We start from the raw sequence: 18751 nt of genomic DNA, 5'->3' as shown, positions 1-18751 counted from the left end.
TCTGCTCAATTGCAATGCCGATTTTTTTTTTTTTTTACAAAGTACCAGTAGCGTCACCCGGGTGCGGGGGGTGCTGCCCGCACCCGGGTGTGACGCCGGTGACACCAATCTGTGGGTTCCTCCGCAATGACAGAAGCCAGGTGCTCCAGTGTGACATTCTGCTGCAGCACACGGTTCCTGTCATAGAAGAGGAGCCGACAGCGCTACAGACAGTCTCCGAAGGCAACCAAGTAAAGCCCTGCATCTCCGGAGATGCTGGGCACGACCCGAGTGATGACCCGCGAGGCCATGCCCCTTTCAATGTGGCCACATCCCATTTTCACCACGGGCGCCCCTTCGGCACGCTGGCATATCAAGGGTGCGCACTGGGTGTCACTGCACCCGGTGACGCCTCTGCCAGTAGCTTCATATAGTATTCATAGTTTTTATGCAGGATCAAATAGATCAATGAGTAGGGAGTTTGACTGGAATGCAACAGGATATAGGTTTGAATCCTGGGTATGGCAGTATATTGAAATGTAATAAAGGGTATTATTACTGAATAACAACAAGTTCTCAAGTTAAGTGCATGGGATCAATCTTGTCATGACCCTTCCACATGAGGCATGCGCCATATGGCTCTGGTTATCATACTACAACCCCCAGCATTTCCTGCCATAATGAGTATTCTGTGAGTTGTTCTGCAGCTGTAGAAATACAGCCTTTACATAGTTCTAGTTCTAGTTACTCACATTGGCCGCTGTGTCATCTCTCTGCTTTCTCTAGTGTGTGACGGCATTGGAACAGTGTCCCTGAAATCATCTCAAACTGTGGATTCAAGCAACATTGACAAGTTCATAAACTGCACCAAGATCAACGGGAACCTTCTATTCCTCGTCACTGGCATTGAGGGGTGAGTATGACATCGCCTGTCCTTTCTAACAAGAGTGCGAGAACAAAACATCATCACGTACAGATGAACTAACAAGTCACAACGGAGGTGCCGGCTCTATTTGTTTGTGCACATTAGAGGCAATAATTTTCCGCAGTGAATGGGAATACTTAATTTCTCAATATTAAGGCGGGATTCTGTTACTGATGCCTAGGAGTGGACATTGTGTACGTCCACAATGCACGTTCTGCCTTGCATATAGCACAGAGCTGCGCAGAAAAATTTACGACATTGCAGGTATCATTGCGGGTGCAGAGAGATGGGCGGTAACGGGTGCTACTTACCCAGGCCCCTAGCTGTTGGATGGGCTCAGCAGGGTCCTATACCAGCATTGTGTGGCGCCACACATAGAATTGCATTTTTATTTTGTATGGGGGCGTGGCAACGCCACCCATATTCGGCCACGCCCCCTTAGCACCCGGGTCCTGTGGCTATCTCAGTGGCGCTGTGTACTGTAAGTAGCCAAGTATCTCAGCAATGCTTAACGGCACATCGCCAGTAATTGAGTCGCCCCCTAGTGTCTTCTTTATTAATGAGCGATCTGTGACTTACTTTGTGACAATGGGGGTAATTCCGAGTTGATCGCAGCATCAAATTTGTTAGCAGTTGGGCAAAACCATGTGAACTACAGGTGTGGCAGGTATAACATTTGCAGAGAGAGTTAGATTTGGGTGGGGTGTGTTCAAACTGAAATCTAAATTGCAGTTTAAAAGTAAAGCAACCAGTATTTACCCTGCACAGAAACAAAATAACCCACCCAAATCTAACTCTCTCTGCACATGTTACATCTGCCCCCCCCCCCCCCCCCCTGCAGTGCACATGGTTTTACCCAACTGCTAACAAATTTGATGCTGCGATCAACTCGGAATTACCCCCAATGTTGGAATCAAAATATTCCTGAACAAAACTCTTCACCGTCATATAACTCCCTCATGAGCAAGCAGAGAAACTTGAGGGGCTTATAACCAGAGCCGGCCCTAACCAATATGATGCCATAGGCAAGATTTTGGCTGGTGCCCCCTAGCACCACCGCTGGTTCCGCCTCTGACCTTACACCTCTTTCCCAGAATCATCACCCCTCACCCATAGCAGTCCTTATTTTGGTGTTTGTACCCCCTATATTTTACAAGGGAACAGTTTGCACATTTGGCGCACAGCCCAAAAAGGGGTGTGTTTTTGCTGGCAAGGGGCATGGCCACACAATAGTAACCCCAATTCCAATTACGCCACACAGTACTGCAACTTCATTCACATTTGATCATGCGATAATTCATGTTACATCCCACAGTAGTATCACTTTACATTATAAACGTTACTACTCACAGTAGAGCCCCTTATTCACATTACACCACACTCTGTTGCTCTTTATTCACATTAGACGACACAGTAGTGCCCTTTCTATACGCAATGCCACATAGTAAAGCACCTTATACACATAATGCACACATTAGTAATGCATTTATACACATAATTCCACACAGTAATGCCCCTTACACATATGAGACACATTAATGTCCTTATAAACATAATGCATCTTACACATTATGACAACCTTTATTAATGCCCTTTTACATGTCCCTTACAAATAAGCCGCACATTATTAATGCCCTTATACACATAATGACACACATAGTGCCCCCTACACATTTGCTGCACATTATTAGTGCCCCTATACACATGACACACATACAGTAGTAACCTTATACACATATGCTGCACATTATTAATGCCCTTATATACATAATGACACGCATAGTGCCCCTTACACATATGTTGCACATTATTAATGCATTTTTACATGACACACATAATGCTCCTTACACATATTCCGAACACTACTGCACAACCAATTCACCCACACACAGCACTCACACTGCCACTAACACTGTGACCTCTGCCTCTGCTTGGATACAGATGTATCCTCATAAATATTGCCTCAATGCTAACATCTGGCACCTTTTTTTAATGAAAATGCATCTTATTTGCATTGTTATGTGGCTAGGATGCACAAGCAGCTTCTACTGATTAAAATGATATGCAGCATGCCTATATACTGTGTGAGAATGTGGCTGTTTCTGCATATGAAATGCTACACACAGAATATAGACATGCCGCATATCATTTTAATCAGCAGAAGCTGCTGATGCCCCTAGGCATATCAAATGCCCTAGGCAATTGCCTAGTTTGCCTATGCCTGTGGCCGGCTCTGCTTATAACTAGAGATGAGCGCCTGAAATTTTTCGGGTTTTGTGTTTTGGTTTTGGGTTCGGTTCCGCGGCCGTGTTTTGGGTTCGAACGCGTTTTGGCAAAACCTCACCGAATTTTTTTTGTCGGATTCGGGTGTGTTTTGGATTCGGGTGTTTTTTTCAAAAAACACTAAAAAACAGCTTAAATCATAGAATTTGGGGGTCATTTTGATCCCAAAGTATTATTAACCTCAAAAACCATAATTTACACTCATTTTCAGTCTATTCTGAATACCTCACACCTCACAATATTATTTTTAGTCCTAAAATTTGCACCGAGGTCGCTGTGTGAGTAAGATAAGCGACCCTAGTGGCCGACACAAACACCGGGCCCATCTAGGAGTGGCACTGCAGTGTCACGCAGGATGTCCCTTCCAAAAAACCCTCCCCAAACAGCACATGACGCAAAGAAAAAAAGAGGCGCAATGAGGTAGCTGTGTGAGTAAGATTAGCGACCCTAGTGGCCGACACAAACACCGGGCCCATCTAGGAGTGGCACTGCAGTGTCACGCAGGATGTCCCTTCCAAAAAACCCTCCCCAAACAGCACATGACGCAAAGAAAAAAAGAGGCGCAATGAGGTAGCTGACTGTGTGAGTAAGATTAGCGACCCTAGTGGCCGACACAAACACCGGGCCCATTTAGGAGTGGCACTGCAGTGTCACGCAGGATGTCCCTCCAAAAAACCCTCCCCAATCAGCACATGATGCAAAGAAAAAGAAAAGAAAAAAGAGGTGCAAGATGGAATTGTCCTTGGGCCCTCCCACCCACCCTTATGTTGTATAAACAAAACAGGACATGCACACTTTAACCAACCCATCATTTCAGTGACAGGGTCTGCCACACGACTGTGACTGATATGACGGGTTGGTTTGGACCCCCCCCAAAAAAGAAGCAATTAATCTCTCCTTGCACAAACTGGCTCTACAGAGGCAAGATGTCCACCTCATCATCACCCTCCGATATATCACCGTGTACATCCCCCTCCTCACAGATTATCAATTCGTCCCCACTGGAATCCACCATCTCAGCTCCCTGTGTACTTTGTGGAGGCAATTGCTGCTGGTCAATGTCTCCGCGGAGGAATTGATTATAATTCATTTTAATGAACATCATCTTCTCCACATTTTCTGGATGTAACCTCGTACGCCGATTGCTGACAAGGTGAGCGGCGGCACTAAACACTCTTTCGGAGTACACACTTGTGGGAGGGCAACTTAGGTAGAATAAAGCCAGTTTGTGCAAGGGCCTCCAAATTGCCTCTTTTTCCTGCCAGTATAAGTACGGACTGTGTGACGTGCCTACTTGGATGCGGTCACTCATATAATCCTCCACCATTCTATCAATGTTGAGAGAATCATATGCAGTGACAGTAGACGACATGTCCGTAATCGTTGTCAGGTCCTTCAGTCCGGACCAGATGTCAGCATCAGCAGTCGCTCCAGACTGCCCTGCATCACCGCCAGCGGGTGGGCTCGGAATTCTGAGCCTTTTCCTCGCACCCCCAGTTGCGGGAGAATGTGAAGGAGGAGATGTTGACAGGTCGCGTTCCGCTTGACTTGACAATTTTGTCACCAGCAGGTCTTTCAACCCCAGCAGACTTGTGTCTGCCGGAAAGAGAGATCCAAGGTAGGCTTTAAATCTAGGATCGAGCACGGTGGCCAAAATGTAGTGCTCTGATTTCAACAGATTGACCACCCGTGAATCCTTGTTAAGCGAATTAAGGGCTCCATCCACAAGTCCCACATGCCTAGCGGAATCGCTCCGTGTTAGCTCCTCCTTCAATGTCTCCAGCTTCTTCTGCAAAAGCCTGATGAGGGGAATGACCTGACTCAGGCTGGCAGTGTCTGAACTGACTTCACGTGTGGCAAGTTCAAAGGGCATCAGAACCTTGCACAACGTTGAAATCATTCTCCACTGCGCTTGAGACAGGTGCATTCCACCTACTATATCGTGCTCAATTGTATAGGCTTGAATGGCCTTTTGCTGCTCCTCCAACCTCTGAAGCATATAGAGGGTTGAATTCCACCTCGTTACCACTTCTTGCTTCAGATGATGGCAGGGCAGGTTCAGTAGTTTTTGGTGGTGCTCCAGTCTTCTGTACGTGGTGCCTGTACGCCGAAAGTGTCCCGCAATTCTTCTGGCCACCGACAGCATCTCTTGCACGCCCCTGTCGTTTTTTAAAAAATTCTGCACCACCAAATTCAAGGTATGTGCAAAACATGGGACGTGCTGGAATTTGCCCATATTTAATGCACACACAATATTGCTGGCGTTGTCCGATGCCACAAATCCACAGGAGAGTCCAATTGGGGTAAGCCATTCCGCGATGATCTTCCTCAGTTGCTGTAAGAGGTTTTCAGCTGTGTGCGTATTCTGGAAACCGGTGATACAAAGCGTAGCCTGCCTAGGAAAGAGTTGGCGTTTGCGAGATGCTGCTACTGGTGCCGCCGCTGCTGTTCTTGCGGCGGGAGTCCATACATCTACCCAGTGGGCTGTCACAGTCGTATAGTCCTGACCCTGCCCTGCTCCACTTGTCCACATGTCCGTGGTTAAGTGGACATTGGGTACAGCTGCATTTTTTAGGACACTGGTGACTCTTTTTCTGAGGTCTGTGTACATTTTCGGTATCGCCTGCCTAGAGAAATGGAACCTAGATGGTATTTGGTACCGGGGACACAGTACCTCCAACAAGTCTCTAGTTGGCTCTGCAGTAATGATGGATACCGGAACCACGTTTCTCACCACCCAGGATGCCAAGGCCTCAGTTATCCGCTTTGCAGTAGGATGACTGCTGTGATATTTCATCTTCCTCGCAAAGGACTGTTGAACAGTCAATTGCTTACTGGAAGTAGTACAAGTGGGCTTACGACTTCCCCTCTGGGATGACCATCGACTCCCAGCGGCAACAACAGCAGCGCCAGCAGCAGTAGGCGTTACACGCAAGGATGCATCGGAGGAATCCCAGGCAGGAGAGGACTCGTCAGAATTGCCAGTGACATGGCCTGCAGGACTATTGGCATTCCTGGGGAAGGAGGAAATTGACACTGAGGGAGTTGGTGGGGTGGTTTGCGTGAGCTTGGTTACAAGAGGAAGGGATTTACTGGTCAGTGGACTGCTTCCGCTGTCACCCAAAGTTTTTGAACTTGTCACTGACTTATTATGAATGCGCTGCAGGTGACGTATAAGTGAGGATGTTCCGAGGTGGTTAACGTCCTTACCCCTACTTATTACAGCTTGACAAAGGGAACACACGGCTTGACACCTGTTGTCCGCATTTCTGGTGAAATACCTCCACACCGAAGAGCTGATTTTTTTGGTATTTTCACCTGGCATGTCAACGGCCATATTCCTCCCACGGACAACAGGTGTCTCCCCGGGTGCCTGACTTAAACAAACCACCTCACCATCAGAATCCTCCTGGTCAATTTCCTCCCCAGCGCCAGCAACACCCATATCCTCCTCATCCTGGTGTACTTCAACACTGACATCTTCAATCTGACTATCAGGAACTGGACTGCGGGTGCTCCTTCCAGCACTTGCAGGGGGCGTGCAAATGGTGGAAGGCGCATGCTCTTCACGTCCAGTGTTGGGAAGGTCAGGCATCGCAACCGACACAATTGGACTCTCCTTGTGGATTTGGGATTTCGAAGAATGCACAGTTCTTTGCTGTGCTGCTTTTGCCAGCTTGAGTCTTTTCATTTTTCTAGCGAGAGGCTGAGTGCTTCCATCCTCATGTGAAGCTGAACCACTAGCCATGAACATAGGCCAGGGCCTCAGCCGTTCCTTGCCACTCCGTGTCGTAAATGGCATATTGGCAAGTTTACGCTTCTCCTCCGACAATTTTATTTTAGGTTTTGGAGTCCTTTTTTTTCTGATATTTGGTGTTTTGGATTTGACATGCTCTGTACTATGACATTGGGCATCGGCCTTGGCAGACGACGTTGCTGGCATTTCATCGTCTCGGCCATGACTAGTGGCAGCAGCTTTAGCACGAGGTGGAAGTGGATCTTGATCTTTCCCTAATTTTGGAACCTCAACATTTTTGTTCTCCATATTTTAATAGGCACAACTAAAAGGCACCTCAGGTAAACAATGGAGATGGATACTAGTATACAATTATGGACTGCCTGCCGAGTGCAGACACAGAGGTAGCCACAGCCGTGAACTACCGTACTGTACTGTGTCTGCTGCTAATATAGACTGGTTGATAAAGAGATGTCTATGTAACTATGTATGTATAAAGAAGAAAGAAAAAAAAACCACGGTTAGGTGGTATACAATTATGGACGGACTGCCTGCCGAGTGCCGACACAGAGGTAGCCACAGCCGTGAACTACCGCACTGTACTGTGTCTGCTGCTAATATATAGACTGGTTGATAAAGAGATAGTATACTCGTAACTAGTATGTATGTATAAAGAAAGAAAAAAAAAACACGGTTAGGTGGTATATACAATTATGGACGGGCTGCCGAGTGCCGACACAGAGGTAGCCACAGCCGTGAACTACCGCACTGTACTGTGTCTGCTGCTAATATATAGACTGGTTGATAAAGAGATAGTATACTCGTAACTAGTATGTATGTATAAAGAAAGAAAAAAAAACCACGGTTAGGTGGTATATACAATTATGGACGGGCTGCCGAGTGCCGACACAGAGGTAGCCACAGCCGTGAACTACCGCACTGTACTGTGTCTGCTGCTAATATAGACTGGTTGATAAAGAGATAGTATACTCGTAACTAGTATGTATGTATAAAGAAAGAAAAAAAAAACACGGTTAGGTGGTATATACAATTATGGACGGGCTGCCGAGTGCCGACACAGAGGTAGCCACAGCCGTGAACTACCGCACTGTACTGTGTCTGCTGCTAATATAGACTGGTTGATAAAGAGATAGTATACTCGTAACTAGTATGACTATAAAGAAAGAAAAAAAAACCACGGTTAGGTGGTATATACAATTATGGACGGGCTGCCGAGTGCCGACACAGAGGTAGCCACAGCCGTGAACTACCGCACTGTACTGTGTCTGCTGCTAATATATAGACTGGTTGATAAAGAGATAGTATACTCGTAACTAGTATGTATGTATAAAGAAAGAAAAAAAAACCACGGTTAGGTGGTATATACAATTATGGACGGGCTGCCGAGTGCCGACACAGAGGTAGCCACAGCCGTGAACTACCGCACTGTACTGTGTCTGCTGCTAATATAGACTGGTTGATAAAGAGATAGTATACTCGTAACTAGTATGACTATAAAGAAAGAAAAAAAAACCACGGTTAGGTGGTATATACAATTATGGACGGGCTGCCGAGTGCCGACACAGAGGTAGCCACAGCCGTGAACTACCGCACTGTACTGTGTCTGCTGCTAATATAGACTGGTTGATAAAGAGATAGTATACTCGTAACTAGTATGACTATAAAGAAAGAAAAAAAAACCACGGTTAGGTGGTATATACAATTATGGACGGGCTGCCGAGTGCCGACACAGAGGTAGCCACAGCCGTGAACTACCGCACTGTACTGTGTCTGCTGCTAATATATAGACTGGTTGATAAAGAGATAGTATACTCGTAACTAGTATGTATGTATAAAGAAAGAAAAAAAAACCACGGTTAGGTGGTATATACAATTATGGACGGGCTGCCGAGTGCCGACACAGAGGTAGCCACAGCCGTGAACTACCGCACTGTACTGTGTCTGCTGCTAATATATAGACTGGTTGATAAAGAGATAGTATACTCGTAACTAGTATGTATGTATAAAGAAAGAAAAAAAAACCACGGTTAGGTGGTATATACAATTATGGACGGGCTGCCGAGTGCCGACACAGAGGTAGCCACAGCCGTGAACTACCGCACTGTACTGTGTCTGCTGCTAATATATAGACTGGTTGATAAAGAGATAGTATACTCGTAACTAGTATGTATGTATAAAGAAAGAAAAAAAAACCACGGTTAGGTGGTATATACAATTATGGACGGGCTGCCGAGTGCCGACACAGAGGTAGCCACAGCCGTGAACTACCGCACTGTACTGTGTCTGCTGCTAATATAGACTGGTTGATAAAGAGATAGTATACTCGTAACTAGTATGACTATAAAGAAAGAAAAAAAAACCACGGTTAGGTGGTATATAAAATTATGGACGGGCTGCCGAGTGCCGACACAGAGGTAGCCACAGCCGTGAACTACCGCACTGTACTGTGTCTGCTGCTAATATATAGACTGGTTGATAAAGAGATAGTATACTCGTAACTAGTATGTATGTATAAAGAAAGAAAAAAAAACCACGGTTAGGTGGTATATACAATTATGGACGGGCTGCCGAGTGCCGACACAGAGGTAGCCACAGCCGTGAACTACCGCACTGTACTGTGTCTGCTGCTAATATATAGACTGGTTGATAAAGAGATAGTATACTCGTAACTAGTATGTATGTATAAAGAAAGAAAAAAAAACCACGGTTAGGTGGTATATACAATTATGGACGGGCTGCCGAGTGCCGACACAGAGGTAGCCACAGCCGTGAACTACCGCACTGTACTGTGTCTGCTGCTAATATAGACTGGTTGATAAAGAGATAGTATACTCGTAACTAGTATGTATGTATAAAGAAAGAAAAAAAAACCACGGTTAGGTGGTATATACAATTATGGACGGGCTGCCGAGTGCCGACACAGAGGTAGCCACAGCCGTGAACTACCGCACTGTACTGTGTCTGCTGCTAATATAGACTGGTTGATAAAGAGATAGTATACTCGTAACTAGTATGTATGTATAAAGAAAGAAAAAAAAACCACGGTTAGGTGGTATATACAATTATGGACGGGCTGCCGAGTGCCGACACAGAGGTAGCCACAGCCGTGAACTACCGCACTGTACTGTGTCTGCTGCTAATATATAGACTGGTTGATAAAGAGATAGTATACTCGTAACTAGTATGTATGTATAAAGAAAGAAAAAAAAACCACGGTTAGGTGGTATATACAATTATGGACGGGCTGCCGAGTGCCGACACAGAGGTAGCCACAGCCGTGAACTACCGCACTGTACTGTGTCTGCTGCTAATATATAGACTGGTTGATAAAGAGATAGTATACTCGTAACTAGTATGTATGTATAAAGAAAGAAAAAAAAACCACGGTTAGGTGGTATATACAATTATGGACGGGCTGCCGAGTGCCGACACAGAGGTAGCCACAGCCGTGAACTACCGCACTGTACTGTGTCTGCTGCTAATATAGACTGGTTGATAAAGAGATAGTATACTACTAATATTATATATACTGGTGGTCAGGTCACTGGTCACTAGTCACACTGGCAGTGGCACTCCTGCAGCAAAAGTGTGCACTGTTTAATTTTAATATAATATTATGTACTCCTGGCTCCTGCTATAACCTATAACTGGCACTGCAGTGCTCCCCAGTCTCCCCCACAATTATAAGCTGTGTGAGCTGAGCACAGTCAGATATATATATACATTGATGCAGCACACTGGGCTGAGCAGTGCACACAGATATGGTATGTGACTGAGTCACTGTGTGTATCGTTTTTTTCAGGCAGAGAACGGATATATTAAATAAAACAAACAACTGCACTGTCTGGTGGTCACTGTGGTCGTCAGTCACTAAACTCTGCACTCTCTTCTACAGTATCACAGCCTCAGGTCAATCTCTCTCTCTCTCTCTCTCAACCCTAATCTAAATGGAGAGGACGCCAGCCACGTCCTCTTCCTATCAATCTCAATGCACGTGTGAAAATGGCGGCGACGCGCGGCTCCTTATATAGAATCCGAGTCTCGCGATAGAATCCGAGCCTCGCGAGAATCCGACAGCGTCATGATGACGTTCGGGCGCGCTCGGGTTAACCGAGCAAGGCGGGAAGATCCGAGTCGCTCGGACCCGTGAAAAAAAACATGAAGTTCGGGCGGGTTCGGATTCAGAGAAACCGAACCCGCTCATCTCTACTTATAACACATTAAACGCAAATCAGTTTTTCAGACGAAACTTGCGGGGTTTCGCACTGGCGCGCACTGAAGACGAGCGTACGCAGCTGCCGGTCACACTTATCGTACATCTCCCCCTTAGTTTCTGTGCCCTCAATGCTGGAGAGATTACAATCAACTTGCGTTCAAATCTACTTAACTTTCATACAGTAACTATTTTAATTATTCTGGAATGAACAATTATTGTATCAATATTACTAAGAAACTGCCTCTCTTGTGGCCATTATCGTTGTCTCCCCTGAGTGGGAGCACTCAGTCGCCTGTTTCCCCTCCGCACAGTCCCCTGTCACGCCTCGTCATACAATCTACCCGCAAGTGCCTTACAAGGACGTATGTCATTAGCACGCTTCTACTGGGAGGTGCTTTTGATCTACAATTAAGTAACATGGTGTGACAAGCTGAACTAGCACGAGGGAACAGAAAGGTTCCGCTGGGAATATCGGGGCCCCAGGCGGGGGAAGGGGGGGAACGCAAGCTTTCAATTCACTGGAGAAGTGACAAAATCCACAATTAGAACAAATGAGATTCCTGGCAGGTGGCGGGCGAGACTGAGCAGTGTGATAGTGGGAGAAGAGAGTCAAAGGATATTTATTATAATGAACATTATGACCTTGAACGCTGCAATGTCATTAAAAGTCCATTTTCTCAGGAATCCTGAAAGCAGCGAGGCAGAACATGAACTGAGAGATGACATTTATACCTCCAAAAATATACATATTTCATTTCTCTATGACATTATACAGTATGGCAGTGGGCTGATATCCCATATGTTATTAACTCGCCAATATGGCAAATTTTTATGGTATATATATATATATATATATATATATATATATATACATAGATATATATAGATATACAGTATATATATATATTATCTTTATTTAGGAAGTTGTAGAATTACTCTGCAGTGCTATACCCCCTACTCTATTAATAGTGCTGCATGATGTCCACTGTTACTATTGCAATAGGGGCTTTTACCAAATAACATGACCCCTTCATCATCATTTTTTTTTTTGTATATTCTGTTTTTAATAGTTATTTAAAATACATACAAACAAATTAGACAAACCAGTCATTGTCCATAGTGCAAAGTATACAAGTAAAATAGCAATAAGGGGGCTATTCAGACCAACAAGCTATTCTACTAAAATCCTAAACGGCCGTCTGCACACGCGCTGCAACCGCATTGCACATGTGCAGGATTGTACTCTGCGATGGCATCACGGATGAGATTGCATAGTGATTGACATGTGGCAGGCTGTCCGGGGCAGCGAGGCAGCATTTGGGGGGAGTAGTACAGGAAACGCAGGTGTGCTATGGCCGTTTTTGGGGGGCCGGATTACGCCGCAATTAAATTGTGATCGAACCGCTGGGTGGCGTTACACATGCTGGGCGCCCTGGCCCTTTGCTGGGGGGCCCCTAAATCATGATTGATATTACACACTATGTAGAATACATGGTATAAAAGTAGCATTATTTTGTTCCAGTACTATGTAATGGATCCACTACGATATGCCGGCGGTCGGGCTCCCGGCGACCAGCATACCGGCGCCGGGAGCCCGACCGCCGGCTTACCGACAGTGTGGCGAGCGCAAATTAGCTCCTTGCGGGCTCGCTGCGCTCACCGCGCTACGGGCACGGTGGCGCGCTACGCGCGCCACACTATTTTATTCTCCCTCCAGGGGGGTTGTGGACCCCCACGAGGGACAATAAGTGTCGGTATGCCGGCTGTCGGGATCCCGGCGCCGGTATACTGTGCGCTGGGATCCCGTCAGTCGGCATACTGAAGACCACCCCTATGTAATACCCATTTTTAGAAAAAATGGCACCCATTGTTTTAAAGTAGGGCCGCTGTTACTCCAAAGGGAGCTCTAATTATTCTAAATGTAGGGCGTCATTATTCCAAAGGAATTATCCCATTATAACAAAGGGATAGTATGTGCATGTACAGTAGTGTGATTACATGTTTCTATAGAATGTTACATGAACAGCAGCAACGTTACATGTAACGTCCCCCTGCAGCCATCATTTCTGCCGCTGTTCCTCCCGAAGCGTCTTTTCGGCACTCCAGACCCTGCACAGCCTCCCAGAGCATCCTGGGGCCAATAAGGGGGGTATGGGACTCAGGGTCGACAGTGTCTAGGCCGACACACATCAGGTCGACACCTGTAGGTCGACAGTGACTAGGCCGACAAGGAAATGGGTCGACACTGCCATTAGATTGACATAAACAAGGTCGACATGGAAAAAGGTCGACAAGAGTTTTTTATGTGTTTTTGGTGTCGTTTTCTTCGTAAAGTGACGGGGAACCCCAATCAGTGCACCGTGTCCCCTCACGTGGCTCGCTTTGCTCGCCAGGCTCCCAATTGTAGTCCACGTGGATCGCAAAGTACAGTATGAAAAAGTCCAAAAAAAAATTGATTTAAAAAAAAAAACATGTAGACCTTTTCCAAGTCGCCTTGTTCATGTCAACCTAATGGCAGTGTCGACGTATTTCCTGTGTCGACCTGTTCGGTGTCGATCAATGGGTGTCGACCTAATATGTGTCAACCTAGACAGTGTTGACCTAGAGTCCGGATACCAATAAGGGCAGTGCTGCACTTACTGGTGCTGGCGGCCCCGCCCCTTCTTGTGATGTCATGCCATCAGGGGGTGTGACCGATACAGAGCGCAGAGCAGCCCTGTTACACTACTGCATCAGAGTATGGCCTGCAATTCTATATGCCTCTGTACCACTACCAGCAACATGCCCGCAGCAATCCCATAACCCGCCCATAACACGGACCCCTCCCTGTCACCGTCCAGGAACGTCCAATACAATTACTAACCATTTCTAAGACCATGTGTTTCCCATGCGCATCAATTGCAACAGCGACTCTCTGTGTGCACGGACTCTGGACGCATGCGCAGTGCGATTTAGATACCTGCACAATAGACGCGCATCTGCATTGCATCCAACTCAGAATGAGCCCCATTTACTACACTTATAAGAACGTCAGCTTCCTTTCTGTGCACCGTCACAGCGCCTGCAGCCAATAGCTCCAAAGCCCCCCCCCCCGCACATTCTGACATCACAGCACAGTTGTCGCCACAATTAGCATGCATGTACGGAACGATGGGAACGGGGTAAGTATTGGGGCAGGGCGGAGCGGAATAAGGGCGAACATCGGCATGAGAACGGAACAGAAGGCAGGACAGAGCAGGGCGTGGAGCAGCAGATAGAGAGAGGGGGCGGGGCTGAGCATGCGGGCGGAGGTGGGGTTATGCCGCTCCCTTTATCAGTTTGATATATATTCAGATTTAATTGGGGCTTTACTTGACTTTAATCCCAGGCCTAATTCTTCATCAGGTTAATGCATTAATTACTTGTACACTTCTTTTCTGTGATGTGGCACGCTGAGGTAAAAGCATGGAGAATAATTCAGGTGTTTATGACGTTGCTGAGCGTTATTTTGGACTTCAGTCATGTTACATTTTGACAACTGCCTAGTTATATTTACCTTCTCTCCTGTATTGTCCGGGAGACTCGCCAATTTTGGGCCGCTTGCCCGGGAAATTAGACCAACTCCCCCTGCTGTGAAGTGGGTGGCGCCACCATGAAGCAAGTCACATTGCCGCCCCTTCCCCCTGCAGTTTCCCCTGGTACCTCCCCCCTCCAGAATCTCCTGGAGGAGATGCCCACAAGTCACCATCTTTGAGCCCATACGGAAATGTGGAATGGTGTAACCCGGGCGCCTACTTTTAGTGGCTCGGTGCAAACACAATTAATACTAGTTCACTTTCTAAACCAGTAATTTGCAGAGTGTGTTATAGGTTAATACCTCCAATGAATATCATAAGATTGTATTATAAAAATAATTAAGTTTAATTAAACAAATCTCGCATAAAACAATTTAAGGACATGTGTCCCAATCTCTAATTAAAAGAATCGTACCAAAGAGGTAGCAAAGGAGCCGCAGGTGGTACAAATGGCAGGGTGGTCCAGACTTCACCCTGCTCTGGCTCCTAAGCTTACCAATGAAGGTCCATCCGCAAATGTCCTGGTCCCAAACATGCAAATGTCCAATAACCAACGCGTTTCGAGATGTATAATCTCTTCCTAAGGGCTTGATGGTCTCACTGTTCATCCAGATGAGCTTATAAAGATGGTGGGTATGCACTTCCGGTTCGGGGTTCACCGGAACCGTAAGTGCGAGTCCGATTAAACAAACTGTTATATTTGTTTGTTTCTAATTTAATTGTGCATGATTAATTAAAGGGAACCTCCAGATCACTTTTAGGTGTAAGTCTGATGCTGTATAATAACTTGTGCGGGCTCACTTATTTTCATAATACAATCTTATGATATTCATTGGAGGTATTAACCTATAACACACTCTGCAAATTACTGGTTTAGAAAGTGAACTAGTATTAATTGTGTTTGCACCGAGCCACTGAAAGTAGGCGCCCAGGTTACACCATTCCACATTTCCGTATACGTTTATTTGGGGGGCAAAGGGAAACCCCCAAGTTTTTCCAAGGCGGCCCATAAAACTTTCCAGCGCCCAACAAATTACTCCAAATTTGTACACATCTTTGAGCCCAGTTGCTGGTGGCGCACAGGTGCAGGGGAACTCTGGTTTTAGAGAGGTAAGGCAGTTTGATGGTTAATCTGGTATGTCTCTCAGCTGTGAATCCCTCCAGCAACATAAGATGCAAAATAATGAACCCAGTGACAGTGGACCATTGCCACGTCTTGCAATGCAGACATTTTAATGGGAAATAAAGCATTTTCTCAGCTGGCACTCGTACCAAAGATTATACAATTTAGTTCTAGCAGAGAAATAAGAGTCAAACTTTAGGGATTTGCAAACTCATTGCCAGCTGGGTCGCTGCTGGAAAATGGAATTTCATTTCGGAGGAATCACTGAGTGATTTTTCGCAAGGAAAAAAAAAAAAAGGTTTGGTGCCTGAAATGAATCATGTTAATGAGTGCGAGCAGTAGCCCGGACTTGTAAATAACCTAGAGATAAAATATATATTCACTATATATAACTGCCTCTCTTCTGAGATGAAGGAGGTAGGGTACCGATGTGATGAGGTCTTGTCAGGACAGCTAGACTGGGGAATACTAAGGGAGTAAGGTCCTGACAGGTCACTTTCACTAGGGAACTCAAACATAATGATAATGAAATTGACTTCTAAGTTTCCATAGTGCCTTCAGATCCAGTGTAACTTAATGCAGAGCAATAGTTCGCACAGACAGGGGGGTGCGGGAGATGCTAATAGGTGCTGCACCCTGTAACCGCTTTAGTAACTTTCATCTGCTCTCTGACCTCTGTATGTTAGCAGACATTTTTAAATATACTCTAGATCAGTGGTTCTCAAACTCGGTCCTCAGGACCCCACGCGGTTCACGTTTTCCATGTCACCCAGCAACTGCACTGTGTATCACCAACTGCCACATTTCAAAAATCTACAGGTGACCTGCAAAACATGAACCGTGTGGGGTCCTGAGGACTGAGTTTGAGAACCTGTGCTCTAGATCGATGCCGTGCTATGATAACTCTGTACCATTTTATTAAGGCTGCATATCGGATAATTTAATGATCTTCAAGTGACAGCACTATTGGCACAATTGTTCGCATTACAGACTCACAGGCACATGAGATCAATTACTGACAAAGGCACGGCCGGTTGTGGAGTTTATACGTGCTTCTCGTGTTTGCATAAGTTACTTCGGGGTGCCCCAGTTTCCTCTCCAATTCCGAAAACATACTGTACTGTTAGGTTAATTGGCTCCTATCAAAATGTTAACCCTAGTGTGTATCAGTGGCCAATAGTCCCCGGCTCGCGTCTGAAAAGGGGGCATGGTCATGCTGGAATGGGTGTGGTCTCATTAGAGGTCCCCCCCTGACATCACTAGGTGGGCGTGTACGTATGGGAAGTCCACGATTCACATCACTCTGGGTGCGTGTCCAGCATCCCCAGAGATGCTGGTCTAGCCTCAATGACTTTGAGGTCACAAAAATGGCGGTGGGCCTCTTGCCGTGCAACTGCAATTTCAGCATGGCCGGGGGGGGGGGGGGGGGGGGGAGCGGTTAGCATGCTGGGTGGCCTTGCCCTGTGATGGGCGGCCCCCAGCATAAACAAAAAAAAATAATATAATTTTCTTTTTCCTAGCGTCCCCCCTGCCCAGCACGTAGAGTGTTTTTTAAAACTTTTTTTGTAGGCTGAGTGTCTAGGCCTTGCCTATTTACCATAACCCCCCCCCCTTTCCCCAGTACCTGGGCCCATCACAGCTCTCGACGGCCCTACCCATTGCCACGCCACCAATCAAGTACAAACTATCATTTCTATCAAGTTCTATATAGAAGATAGCTAGACTATAAGTAGTTGCTAGGGGCAACTTCAGCACTTGTCCTGTGTAAAAGGTTTGTCAGTTTTACTCTTTAATATAAATATTACACAAACACAGTACAATATACCTGATGCATATAGCACAGTTTTTACACAGATTTTTTTTTTGCTACAACAGTGCAATAGTAACAATAGCTAAAAATGCACTTTTACATATAGATTTATAAACAGCAATATCAGCCATTTATCCCAACCCTCCATACATTTTATTTGTATTGTATTTTGCTGCTTATTTGTTGCAGAATTGAGTCCGTCAGCATTCCAAAGTATCATACATACTTATGCCTCTAGTTAAAATATACTCTGAAAATTATTTCCATTGACAGTGATATCCGTTGTTTTCCCCCGAGCCCTGCAGTGGCTTCCAGGTTGCTCCCAGTCCTGTTAATGTAATATTCCAAACAACATAGGTGTAAAATGTGTAGCCGCATGTACAAAGAACTGGGTTTTGTTCGCGCCCTCTTGTGTTTGCTGCAAGAACTGCAGCTGAAGCACTGTACGGTACTGTAACTCTGGGTAGCATGAAACCTGAGGATTTATTTCAACTATGTTTTATAATTCACCAGGGATGAGTACCACAATATAGCTGCACTGGATCCAGAGAAGCTGAACATCTTCCGCACTGTTCGAGAAATCACAGGTACTTTAGCTTGCTCCAGTTTTGGACACATATAATTTGTCTATAAAGTGCACAGTGTATATCATTGTGTTATCTGTGTGTTATCTTTGCCACAGCTTAATTTTCTTATACATGATAATAACCCTTGTGCATTAATGTCCTCAGGTTATCTTAATATACAGTCCTGGCCGAAAAATATGACGGACCTTAGTGTCTTTTCCAATCTGGTCAGCATTGGAGGACGAGATTTATACAGGTAGGTTTCCTGACATTGCAGCCGCTGTGCACTAATAAACTAATGTGGCTTAAACACACACTACTTGTTTTTATTTTATTTTTTAAGGCTGCTACAGTAGGAATGATTTATAATTCTATAGAGTATCATGGACTGTCATGGCAACCACAGTCACATGGCAAATGATGTAGTGAGCAGAGAGGCTTTGGAATGCCTTTCTGAGCTCTGTCTGTACTGTAATGTCCTCCTCCCCCTCCCTTATCTGCCATCTTATTACATGCTGGGAGCTGTGAGAACCTGATG

The 18751-nt window shown here is 45.6% G+C and overlaps 1 protein-coding gene across 3 annotated transcripts in view; it reads left to right on the top strand.

Moving 5' to 3' along the window:
- The window catches only part of ERBB4 (erb-b2 receptor tyrosine kinase 4), a 1260323-nt gene that overhangs the window by 902481 nt on the left and 339091 nt on the right, over window positions 1-18751 (top strand). For all 3 annotated transcript variants that reach the window (XM_063933142.1, XM_063933143.1, XM_063933141.1), the window contains exons 9-11: window positions 766-892; window positions 18161-18234; window positions 18379-18469. In XM_063933142.1, the coding sequence (XP_063789212.1) occupies window positions 766-892; window positions 18161-18234; window positions 18379-18469 (292 nt within the window). The remainder of the gene's footprint in view (window positions 1-765; window positions 893-18160; window positions 18235-18378; window positions 18470-18751) is intronic.

This window comes from Pseudophryne corroboree, chromosome 7 (genome assembly GCF_028390025.1).
Source record: "Pseudophryne corroboree isolate aPseCor3 chromosome 7, aPseCor3.hap2, whole genome shotgun sequence".
In the NCBI taxonomy this organism is placed as follows: Eukaryota; Metazoa; Chordata; class Amphibia; order Anura; family Myobatrachidae; genus Pseudophryne; species Pseudophryne corroboree.
Note: the sequence above shows the minus strand (reverse complement) of the source record. Positions and strands in the feature narration are given on the sequence as shown.